Raw genomic sequence first — 13,004 nt, forward strand, 5'->3', positions numbered from 1 at the left:
CCACAGATCACCACAGCTGTGAGAGTCCAAAGAGAAAAGACAAAAAGGAGACATTTCCTCTGCTCAGATGTATCTTGCCACCGGGAAATCTGTTTGTAATTTAATAAACATCTTAATGACATCAACAACTGGGTAGAAAGGACACTGAGCAGACATGGCTGTAACTGATCACACTTTCCTAGAGAACCAAGAGAGGTTTATTTTTCAGCCAGTCCTAGATTTTGGTCTTTTCTTGATTAATCAATGTGGGGGTTTTATGATTTTGATCTTAACTCCATAAAGTCCTATGTTTTGGAGCAGCTGGAATGAAAGCAAGATAAGTGCTTCCACCCCAAATCACTCCTTCATAATGTACCAGTGGCTCTCCATAAAAAGAATATACTGAGATAACAGACAAAAATATTGGGCACAGCTTCAGCAAAGGTTCTGGGTAGACACTTCTCTCACTTCAGGCTCAAGAGGAACCCCTCTGTAGGTAATTTGCCTGAGATCCAGGTTTAGCAGCACAAACTAAATATGTAGTATGCAGTATGAAGTAAACCTTTAGGGGTTAATGGCTGTGTTGCTTTTAGTAGGTGTAATGAAAAGAAACTCTGATACTTGGGAGCAGAATAAAAGCTTTCATAGTGCAAGGTTAATCTGCTGACTACTCGTGCAGCTCACAAAAGCACCAAAGCCCTTTGGAGTTTTAATCTCCCTGGTTCAGCATTTGGTCACTGGCTGTCTGCTTCCAGCCTGCAGGACTGGGGGCATTTGTGCCAGAACTGTTTATTCTGAGAGGCAGGGTGGTCATTTTCCAGCAGGAGGATAACAGACAGCCAAGAGCCAGGCTCTGTCCACAGGACTTTTTACAGATTCAAAGGCATCTTGATTTGAGACCTCATTCAGCACAGAACTAGGATTGCTTGTTAACAACTCTCTTGATGAGTCATCTTCTTCTCCAGCCACTGGGGAAGATAATTTGGATCCACAGAATCCATATGCCATTTTATATTCGATATGCCCTTCAGCTTGGTATGGTGGCTCACATTAAGGTCTGTGCCCTGGAAAAACATCTGAGATTTGTTCTGAAAGACTCAGATTTCCAAAGAGGACAAAATTGCTTTTCTTTCAGCAGAACCTCTTGAGTTTTACTTCATTAAGTGTTTTGCCAAGGTAATTTAAAGGCAGAAGTGTTCTCTCTGTGCTGTTAGACTGGAGAAGAGAGTCTTGCTGAATGCACTTTGCTGGGAATTCTGCCTGATCTGCCTCTTTTCATACCTCTCAGAACAGAACTGCCCCAGACAATCCTATGCTCAATTTTGGCAGCACTGACATTTACAGAGTGATGAATCCTTCTACATTCCTTGTTCCCATCCCATGCCCATTAATGTGATCATTTCTCACTGTAAGATACTTTACTGCAGGTAAATCATCTCACCTTGAGGTGTCTTCAGAGCCACCTCTCACCTCAGACACAGCAAACATTTTGCAGAAGTAAAACAGTGAGACAAAGTCTGAACCAGGCTTTTCCCTCTCAGAGCTGAGCAGCCCACAATAAACACGAGGAGCTCACCTGCTTCAGCTTCGTCCCCACCATGGAAGCGCTGCTGTCCAGCACGAACACGACGTTCTTTGGCAAGGGAGGAAGATCTGTGGGGGCGAAGTAGTGCACGAAATATCCATTGAGGATCTGTGGAAGAGCAAGGGAGTCAGGAATCAAAGGTGCAATGTTCTACAGCATCATTATGGGATATTTGGATGCTTTCAGTGACTCTCTCTACAGTGTAGGATATGAATGCTCCTCGGTATCCTTCCTAATTCTGGTCCCCTGTTTATCCAGACTGGATAAGCCAAATGGAGCTCTGCACATCTCCTTCCATGGCTGACACTGGGGTTTCCTTCCAAATGCAACAAGGATATAACACATGTGCCCACAGATCAGGACCACAACATGTACTTGAGGAACTGGTCTTGTATCCAGATATGTGCAGCCAGTATATTGAGAAACTGAAAAGCAGACACAAAAAAGAGCTCAATGAAGCTGGGGCTTAAGTCCATCTCGTGGTTGCTAATTGACTGGTTTTATTTTGGATAGTTCTTACAAGATGGAGGAGTAGCCTTCACTCAGGAAGCATTTTTAGGAATTTGAAGCAGGCAAAACAATTGAACCATCTCGAGTACAGTTAATAAAACAGAAAAGATGAATCATGTGTACAGTACCTGAACATCCCCAACACTCAGCTCCCTGTTGACATCATATCTAATTATGAAGTCTCCCAAAATTCCGTTTCGGGCGATCCTGGTTTGCTCAACAACACTGGGATTGAATGTAACCTTAGCTAAGGTTTTGGTGTGCCCAATGACAGTAGAGGGAGGAGGAGATATATCACCTGTTGAGATAAATCCACAGTATTACAGGTTTTTCCCATTGCCTCACAGATGTCAAAGCACAGCAAAGGTGTTATTGCCATGGAGACAAATCAGCCAGCAGAGTGATTTACTGGGATTGAAGATTCAGCTCTCCAGTGATAAAAAAAGAGAGATAAAAAGAAATTAACCCCTCTCCTCTAGCTTTAAACTGAAACCCATCTTGTAATGTTCTCAGGGATGCAAATGTTTGTAGAAAATTCCTCTATTTTGTTCTGTTTTGCCAAACACACAGTCTCAGACATGCTGCTCATTCCAGCCAGCTCTAGACATCCAGGACACAGATCTTACACCTGAGATCCTGACAGCCGATGCAAGTAGGATTCATTTGACCTGTTTAAACACATTTCTTCCAGGATTAGGTTACTCAAACTGTAGATTTTTCCTTATTGATTATAAAGAATTCTTGAGGTGGCATGTTCAGACATACCACAGGCATGTGAGGTGGGAATGATCTGAGTGACCCTCCTTGCAGAAGCCTTTTATATTCTTGAATACAGTTCCCATGTCTTCCCCTAGGTTTCTTTTTTAGGCAGCACTTGATATCTGGATCATGATTACTCTCTTCTGTTTATTGGCCTTGTTCTTTTTAAACAAGAGACAGAGAGAGGAAAATCTATGAGATATTTCAGAGTCCAGAGCATGGATGAGCTCCAAATGCTTTTTCTGGTTTGTGCTCACACTGAAGGAGTTAGTAGAACCTTCAGACAAACTTTCCACCAAATTCAGCTGAAGAAGTAAACAGAGCAGGAAAAAGTATTTTCCAGATGAAATTGGCATCCTCACAAGAGGAACAGTTAAACCTAAATTATTTTGGAGTCTGGCAGATTTGGAATTAGAGCTGAAATGCAAAGTTCATCCTCTGCTAACATGTGGAAACTTCCAGACAGCTGTTATAAGAAATAGAAAACTTTCTGAGACCTCTGACTTCAGAAAGAAACAGTCATCCCCGAGCAGTCTAGTGTCTCCTGCCCAAGCCCAGAGCTAGTTCTCACACAGATACACTGGAGGAAGAAGATGAGGACAGCATCCAGGACATCATTCAGAAAGTGGCTCCATTCTGAGCTTGCCCAAGAAGGTCATCATTGGCCTCAATGCCTCCTGTTTCAGGGTTTGTATGTGACAGAAGAGAACACCTGCACATGCCAGAAGATCATTTTCCAAAACTCACATGCCTAGTGCCTTCCTTTGGGAAAAATACAACTCCCATATGGAGCCATGTGTGCAGGAGTTACTGTACAAGGACATATCCTAGAAAGACCTGTCATGACATTGTTTCTGCTCCCCATTCAGAGAGGATGGATGCAGGACTTTCTGAAAGACAAGAAAAGGACACATCCACAAGTGAGACTGGAGGAGACATGGGATGCTGGTGGCTCAAACACGCAGGGCAAGCTGCTGATGGGCAAAGCACCCACCCAGGAGCCAGGGCTGAGCACAGCCCACCTCAGGCTGCAGCTGGTGTTGGACCAGGTGAGGAAAGAGGGGAACTCGGGGAGGTGGGAACTTTGTCCTTTTGCAGTGAACTCAGCTGTGATAACTCCTCACCCAGGGGACATTCACACAGAGCCTGAAGGTGTTCACACTGCTGATGGGCCATGATGGGACATAATTGACAACAGCACTAATTTAATAGGCAGCTGTATCTTCTGAGAAGGTGTCAAAGACTCCTGAAGTGTCCCATGATCCACAACATTCCAGCAATCATTACAAGCTCCCCACCCCTGGGCAGAGACCTGGGCATTCCCACCTGAACCTGAGTAATATATAAACCAAATAGACTGGGTATTCTGTGGGTTTCCCTAGGATTTTCCTCACCACATGATGGAGCTAGCCTGTGATAGCCACTTTAACCAATAGACATTGAAATTGCAACAGCCAAATCTCATCACAAGTCTTTCAGGTAATGAGATCTTTTTACCCTTCTATATTTTTATATTGCTATAGATAATAAGAACCAAAACATATCTGTTTTCCTGTGCTACCAGGTTGTTCTAAAATAAAACCACATGTGTGTATTTACAAACACTGATGAATCACTGTCATTTCAAGAACCTGGGTTACCCTCACCTTTTAGGATGGGTTGTAACAGTCTGATGGTGCAATATATTTTTCATCCACTATTCTCAAGGTAATTTGTAAGTACCTATCAAAATCTCATATTTTATCATTAACTGTGAGATACTTTAGACATAGGAAATGGAGGAAGGGAGCTTTCATTACATATTCAACCTCAAACCAGTCAGGCAGTGCCATTTTCCAATGTTCCAATGTCCTGCCAAGTGGTACTGAAGAGTTTTAAGCCATGGGAATACAAGGGAGAGCAGACACTTTTTTTTTCTCATTTACTCCCAGTATATAGATTATCTGCCAAGCAGCCCCTCTTTAAATGTGAGATTCACAATTCACCTGTCTTTCACTTAAAAACACTCAGCCTTCCCTGGAGGTCTCACTGCAAGTGCAGATCCCACCATTTTTGGGTGTCATATGAGCAAGAATGCTTTGCAGGGAGCAACTAGTGGCTCTGAGGGTTTGTTTTTGGATCCATCTTGAGAGATGACAGTCAGCTGGAATATAGTGGACAACCACATGGGATGATTCCAGACAGAAAGGGTCTGTAATTGAATTCTGAACACAGACAAAGCACAGGGAATCTGAGTTCTGTTGCTTTACCCATCCTGCAATGGAACACCTATTATATATATGTTTTACTGGCTAGGGAGGATTATAGAATCCAACAGCTCAGGCCCATTTTTATATGAGCTCTTTGAAATCTGAAGCATGATGCCAAGAATGTCAGTGCTTCCAGGTTGCCATTTGGACAGTGAGTTACATGAGTTTTCCCTGTATGTCATTTACATATAGGAATTTCCATACTGTGCTGGAGCAACAGTGTGTCTGCTCTGCTGAGTCTGTGTCTATCCTTGATCAATGCCAGATGTCTTGCAGAAAACCACATGCCAACAATGCACTGTGATATTCCCTGATAGGTGAAAAAAGTTTCCTGCCTGTCCTGATGAGGAGCAGAGCACATTTATCACTTGGCACGTGGCTGTACAGTGCAGAAACTAATGAGGCTTGACCTGAAGATAGTCCAGGTCACTGAGAGCCTTGATTTCAGGTGATTTGGATGAAATCAGTAGGATCTCACTGAGCAATCAGTTTAACTCCAGTTCACATGTATTAGGATCTTTCTGTGGCAGATATGAACAGCTCCACTGATTTTGCTGGCACTGTGCTGCTCAGAGGGTCAAGTCCCAAAAGACTCTGCATCCTCCTTCCATCCTTCTTTTTTGGTGTTTTTTGACAACATGTAGCAATCACAGTATCCTGAGCTGTTGGTTTACAACAGAAAAAATTACATCTACACTGTCTGAACAGTGAGCAAGGACAGTTGGGGGTAAGAGCAGATGCTCAGATAGCGCTTAGTGCTTTGGCAAAATACGGATTTTCCTCTTGGAATTTCCCATGTTCTGAAGTGCAGGATTTCCTATCTTCCTTGGCATGGATGGATGGAAAAAACAATTCACTTGAGTGAATAAAATAAACAGCTCCCAGGAGATGTGGAGGCCAGGGAAGAGGCTGCTCCAGTGCTGAGCACAAGGCCTGAAGGCCCAATTCAAAGCTTTTCAAGACAATAGGGAAAAAAAAAACCAACAAACCCAAACCCTATTGAGATGAATGGGATCAGCCCTGTATTCATTAAGCTTCAAAGTCCTCACAGGCTTAGGCACAGATAGCACACAGACACAATCGTCAAGAGAAAATAGATCCAATGCTGCCAGGCCACTTCTTGAGAAGTCCCCAAGGCCCCACAAATAACAGAGCCATGGGTCATAAAATCCCTCCTTACCTTCAGCTTTCCCATTGCCTTTCTGCTTGCTGTTTCGAAGGGGAGGCACCTCCAGGGACACTATTCCTGAGTTCTCCAGGATGTTCACCTCCACTCGTAAGCGCCCCACCAGCTGCTGGGGCCGGATGCTGACGGTGTATTCGTATTTCCCCAGCCGCCTTTGCAGAAGTTCTTCATAATGCAATGTGAACCTGGCCTGCATCTTGCGAGGAATGAAGACAGAGGCCTTGAATGTCTCATAGCCGTTCTCCCTGGAAGGAAAATCCAAAGACGCCTTCACATCCCATACACATTACACATTACCTCCTTCTCCTCCCTCTGATAGTTTTGGCTGTTCCCTGTAAATAATCAACTGAACCTTCCCATCAAATCTTGTTGAACACCTATTACATTTACCATTGAACTTTTTTGATTTACTGCTTTGTATAATTAAAGTATATTCTTGCTTCCCCCTTGAGTGAAGTGGATGATTGTCCATGACAGCACCCTAATTTTCCATTCTGTTATTCAGAAAGTAACAAGAATTCTTTCCCCCAGTAGTACATCCTGGAATTTAAAAAGTTGTGTGACAGGGTTAGAAAAGGCCACATGCAATTTTTCATGGCTTGGAGTATAGGAATGACACCAGGCAATGCAGATAACATTCAGTTTAGTTGCTCCTTCCCATAAATCCATGGATGGGCATACCAAGGCAGCCAAGACAAAGATGGCAGGAGAGTGCATCACTTCCCAGAACACAGACAAATGCACAAAACTCACCTTCCTTCTGTGGGGCTTGGGGGTTTCTTGTGCCTTTCTTTGCCATCAGTGCTATTTTTCTTTTCTTTGCCCGTGACCTCTCCGTAGTAAGTCTTGTTGCCAATGCTCCTGGAGAGATCAGAGATGTCAGCATGGTCACTCTGCACCCAAGTACAGTGACAGGTGTACATTTACTGCAGGTTCTTTCACAGGCTTTGATGTGAGAGGAGTCTCAGAGTGCTGCTGATGTCACTCTCCTCAGTCCACCCAAGTCTCTGGGACAAAAGCCAACTCAGAAATTCTCTGGCTGAAAATACCAGCCCAGTACAAAGGCAAAAAGTCTCTTATTCTTCCTATTCACTCTAAATGGAAGTATTTCATAAAGAGTGGGTCCCCTATGCCCTCTGGTCAAGTCTGAAGCTGTGGCCCCAGTATCTGTCTGTAGAGAAGATCTGAGCATGATCAAACCAAGTATGTTTGAGACCAATAGTTTCATTTATTGGTCATTTCACTATGAGGTTTCTCTCTATTTGGTTTATCATTCACACTTCCAGAAGCCACTGAACCTATCTGCTGGTTAAAGTTGATTTCTGCTCCATTGACAATGTGGAGAACAGGAAATTACAAGAAGATTTTTAGACATTACAGTCAGTCAGGTGTGATAAATCATGTGCCATTGTTGCTGAACCTTTCCCTGGAAAGGTTTTTGAGGTCTTGAAGAGAGTTTTCTCATTCAAATCAGAGAGAGGAGGAGAAGGAAGCAGTTAAAAGACACTCAGATGGGAAATAGAGTAGTTTCCCTCCCTGTTTACATTGAGGATTTGAATTTAGTACCGTGGCATCCCTAGACTTGGTCTGTGCATTACTTACATGGTAAAGTTGGAGATGAAAGCTGCAGCTGGGATCTGCATCTCAAACACTGCTTCCCGTGCCTCAGAGCCACTGTTCACCATGGTGCAGGACACGGTGGTGAAAGCGTACCGGGAAATGATCGTGGATCTCACGTGGAACTCGGACATCCGAGGCCTGGTTTCCTATGGGAATCAAATGTCACCTCTAAACAGACAGCTGGATAACTCACCCCTTCAGTGTTTCCATGGATTTAATGTTTAATGTAGACTAGCAAGCTCCTACCCAATGAGTATTAGAACTCCTGACAACAGGCAAGGTGGGCTTGTCCTCAAAGTTTCAGGTGAGCTGCAAACAGTAAATCAGGAATGTGGTACTGCCTTTGCTCATGCACAGAGGCCACAGACATTGTCCAGTGCTTGGGAAAAGTCTGAGAGCTGCTTATGCCAGCCTTTAAGTTGTGAAACACCCTGACAAAATCCATCTGTGTCCTAAACTGAAGCCTTCAGCTCTGACTGTGTGAGAGGATCAGGATTATTCCCTTGAATAGAATGGAAGAGAAGCACAAAATATGTCCCCATGGGGTCCAGAACTGTGTCACAGACCCTGCCCTGCTCACTGTGCACAAGAGCAGATGGAAGACTTCTTGAAAGACTGACATCACCATTTATGAAGCAGCACCTCCAAATTCATCCAGTCAGATCCCTAAGTTATGTAAACAGAGAAACTGCTGTCAATGGAGTCAACTGAGTCCTCCTCTGTTGACAATCCATCCTGGAAGTCTGCACTAATGGATGAAGAGACTTAATAAAAAACACTGACACTGTGACATCTCAAACAAAATATTTTAAGCTTTTTAGCCCACACTGGACTCCTTCCAGCAGAGACAGAAGTGAATGACACATGATGTAGCAATGGAAGCTGAAAGCCAATTTCTGCTTCTTGGGAATGTGTTTTCGTGCACAAGTCCTGAGTTGGAGCATTTCTCCAGACTAATGTGTTTTTTGACAGCAATATCTCCATGGAGCTCAAATGTTTTCTTCCTGGAATACTTCAATGTAATTAACTGTAAGCAGCCCTTGAGAAAGAAAAATCTGTATGTTAACTTACACAATCAAAGGCCAAACCCTCAAAAGCAGAAAGGAGATGAGGTAAAATACACTGTAAATACAGACCAACCTCACTAAGCCAAATACAGTCAGACTTTTCCTACTGAGGTTGGTAAAAACTCACAGTCATGTAAGAGTTGTGAGGACAAGAACAGCCTCTTCAGCTGCCCATCCAGGCTTTCTTTCAGAACAAAAATAATTTTGGCAAACAGCTTAAGAAAGGGAGCAAGTTTTTGTCTGAGTATGAAACAAGAACATTTCTGCAGTAGCTGATGGCATCAGAAGTAACTGAGCATCCAACTAACCAAGTTGCTGGGCTAGTGAATTACAGGAAAATGGAAGAATGAGGATCTGCTGGAAATACAGATCTACCAAGAGACTTGGCATGAAGCCCTACCTGTCTACACTTGCAAGGCTTGGAAAGAGTGATAATGTGTCTCAGATGAACCTAGTCATGATAGATTAACTGGGGAATGTGTTCTGTGTCCAGGATCCTGTTCAGCTCACGTGGAACACAATGACAAGAGATTAGAACATCCAGGGTAGTATTCACCTCACTGATTTTAGGCAGATCAGTGCAATGGATCTAGGCTAGAACACCCCTGCACAGGTCTAATGTCCCACCCTTAGACCACTGCTTAATTAACTGCTGTTAATTAGAACTAGATCCTACTGTTCTTAGGACCTTCCATGATACATAGGCATGGCCTTCTAGTCTCATTATCCAGGAGAAGATGGGGAGTTTTGATTGAAATAGGGTTGTAGGAATGTTTTCAGACATAATGAGCTGATGCTTCATTCAATCTTCCATGACAATAATTGCCTGTGGCATAGCAAGGTACACAGAGGATTTAATAACAGCAGATATAGAAAGAATCAGAAACTACAGCAAATTCTTTGGTGTCAGACCTTCTGCATTCACCCCCATGTGCTGCAGTTCACAAAAAACTGTGGGTTTATATGTAGCTGACAGATGATCAGCAAAAGAGGATCAAGCCCTTTGCCTGTCACTTGAGATACAAGTGGCTCTGCAGTGCCCTGTCTGACACTGTGAACACACTGATGGATTCACAGGAAATCAGAAATTCTTTCAAATGTGACAGACAGCATGAACTTGCCACTGTTAGGACAGCAACAGGAGAATGGTTGTGTTGGGTGAGAAAAAAGCAGTTGTAACCCTGTAGCCTGTCACTGGCAGAGACCAACAGCACATGCTTAGAGAGTGTAAAAACAGTCCAACCTGCACTGAAATATTCTGTTTTCAGTAATTTGGGGCTGAAGAAACTCCTGAGTCAAGGGTGGTATTTTTGTGGTATATTTGTACACTGTGGATTTCTCTTCTATTACTATACACAGCTGCTTTTTGAATCCATGTAAACTTTTATCATCTGCTGTGAGAAGTTCCACAGCTGAATGGTATTTTATATGAAAAAAAAGTCACTTAGGATTTTTTTGCTAAATCCACTCTTTGCTGGCTTCAGCTGATCTCTGTTATAGAATCACAGAATGGTTTGGGTTGGAAGGGACCTTAAAGCCCATCCAGTTCTTACCCCCTGCCATAGGCAGGGACACCTTCAAGTAAAACAGGTTGCTCCAAACCTTGTCCAACCTGGCCTTAGTAAGGAGGAAAATATCCCACTGAACAAGCTCCAGATCTGATATACTTACAATCTGAGGAATGGCAAAAAAACACCATGAAAAAAGACATTCAACATCCCTCCCTCTTCCTGGTGGATGTGGGGAAATCAAACACTGAATAAGGGCATCATGTAGAGCTGAGGATGAAATAATTGGTTCACCTTCCCATCCCTGGAAGGGATCTGCTATTCCCTGTATACAGAAAATATAAATGGTGGGGGCACAGGCCTTTTCCAAACAGGTTGCTCTGTCAGGCTGGGCAGGCAGCCCGAGTTCCACTCTGAGATTCCTGTGCTGCATTCCCTGGAGCTCTTGCACAATCCATCAGTGCCTGGTGCTCTGACTTACAGCTGCACAAACTGTTTGTTTCCTGCACTTTTTATTGGGGCCTTCAGAAGATGAGAGGCAGCTCAAAGGGAAAAAAAAAAAAAAAAAAAGCCAAAACAAACCATTTGTTTAATGTTATTATTACCATGATTTATCATCCCTATTAAAAATTAAGTGAGGGAATGCCAAGGCAGCAGATTAGCACACTGCTATGAGCCAGGTTGGCTGGATGCTTTGTGGAGGTGTCCTGGTTCTGATGATGAACTGGCAGCTGAAATTTTCTCACCAAACAAATTATTTTATGCTTGTTTACATGAAATATTTGGAAGGACAGAAAAAGAGCTGAATATAAATGAAATCCATTCCCTATTTTTGCCTTTATCAGTTACTTTCATCAAAACAAATTAACTGTCTCTCAGATTAGAAGTAATAAACTGGTAATAAGCCTGAGAATTTCTCTCTAGGCTGCTGATTCCAGTCTGACCAAGATGAAGGAGACCAGAAGCTGTTAAGGTGGTGGCTGCTCAGTGTGTGAAATGAGTTCCACCAATTCTGAACTGAGAAGTCCCTCAGAAAAAAGCCAGAAAAATAACTGGCCATGAACAGCAATTCCACTGACTGCCTCTCTACATCTGAATTTTAGATTTCTGTGCTGAAAGAAGGATATTTGCCTCCTTGTTTTCTTCGTTTCTCCAGTAGATTTTGTCAGAGAATGACAGTGATCTTCAAATTTCAAAGCAAACTCCCATTCTCCTCAAACTCAATGAAATTTCATCAGGCTTATGTTCACTACATTGTTAAGGTTTGTGACATTACATGTTCTTTCTCCAAATCTGGGCTTAAGAAGATGGATTGGGAAATATTAGAAGAACCTGTTGCATTGATGAAAGTGAAGATTTAGGTCTTTTTGTTACCCAGCATCTCACTCTACCATCAAACAGTCCATTCCCAGGCACAGGGATGCACACACACACACACCCAGGGGAAGTGCAGCTCCCATGAGGTAAAATAAAGACAGGGTGTGATACGTACCAGCCTCTGCAGGAATTTGGCCTGTCTTGGGACACGGCGAGCAACCTGCAAAGAGTTAAAGGAATGAGTGGGTTCTGTTCAGCTCACAGCAGACATGTCACTTGTTTAATCCCAGACACGGGGCGGTGTGGCTGATCACCCATGGCCAGGTTCAAACGCTCCTCTGGTTAAAATTAAAACCTGAGTCTCTTCTGTATTAACAGACCCACTGATCAAAGCTCAGCAGTGGAATGTGGCTGTCTTGGGCAAGGAGGTGCTGGGTGTTTTGCAAATGGTGCTTGGCAAGGGACCCTCTATATGATGGCAGGAAGGTCAGCCTTTAGCCCTGGCCCTGGATGCTGAGAACATCCCTGGAAATATTGAAGGCCAGGCTGGATGGGGTTTTGAGTAGCCTGGTCTAGTGGAAGATGTCCCTGCTCATGGCAAGGGTTTGGAACTGGGTGCTCTTTAAGGTCCCCTCCAACCCAAACCATTCAAAAGCTCTATAACTAGTTAAATCAATGCTACAGCTTCAGCTGTATAAATATTAGCTCAAGAGCAGATCTGTTGCCTAAATATTCTCCACAGGTACTGTGTATTTACTGTGCAGTGACAGAAAAGCACTGGTGATGTGCATAACAGGAATAAAGATATTTAAATTCAGCCACAGACATTATTATGAAACAGTATTTCACCTATGAGAGCACAATCATACTCATTGTCTCAACTCCCCTGACTTCTCACATGGTGTGAGTAGCTTTCAGCTCAACATCTCAAGTCCCTCCCCAAAGCAAGTCTTTTGTCCATGAGGGAAGCCAAGTGCCATCTTAAAATGTCAGTGGGACCCCAGAGAGCAAAAGAATGCAACAATATTTTTTTACCTGATTTGCCCTTTGAGTTGATTCCCTCTGAAATAGCAACAGCCCTTGCCAAAGAGATGATTTTGTGTCTGTGTATATCGTGCATTGAAAAGCTCAGGAATGCCCAATGGGGAAATTAAAGTTTCATCCATGAGAATCTTTACTATTTCCTTCTGCATTATTAGCCAACAGCTTGTAAAAGGGGAGGGG

At 43.3% G+C, this 13,004-nt stretch overlaps 1 protein-coding gene across 1 annotated transcript in view; it reads right to left on the reverse strand.

Annotated features, from left to right (window-relative positions):
- ITIH5 (inter-alpha-trypsin inhibitor heavy chain 5) overlaps positions 1–13,004 on the reverse strand; it is a 40,649-nt gene that overhangs the window by 24,728 nt on the left and 2,917 nt on the right. Inside the window, exons 2-7 of the mRNA XM_015629438.3 lie at positions 11,956–12,000; positions 7,871–8,034; positions 7,022–7,129; positions 6,263–6,513; positions 2,203–2,372; positions 1,556–1,672 (exon numbers count right to left, since the gene is read on the reverse strand). Coding sequence (XP_015484924.1) covers positions 1,556–1,672; positions 2,203–2,372; positions 6,263–6,513; positions 7,022–7,129; positions 7,871–8,034; positions 11,956–12,000 — 855 coding nt within the window. The remainder of the gene's footprint in view (positions 1–1,555; positions 1,673–2,202; positions 2,373–6,262; positions 6,514–7,021; positions 7,130–7,870; positions 8,035–11,955; positions 12,001–13,004) is intronic.

This window comes from Parus major, chromosome 1A (genome assembly GCF_001522545.3).
Source record: "Parus major isolate Abel chromosome 1A, Parus_major1.1, whole genome shotgun sequence".
NCBI classification, from domain to species: Eukaryota; Metazoa; Chordata; class Aves; order Passeriformes; family Paridae; genus Parus; species Parus major.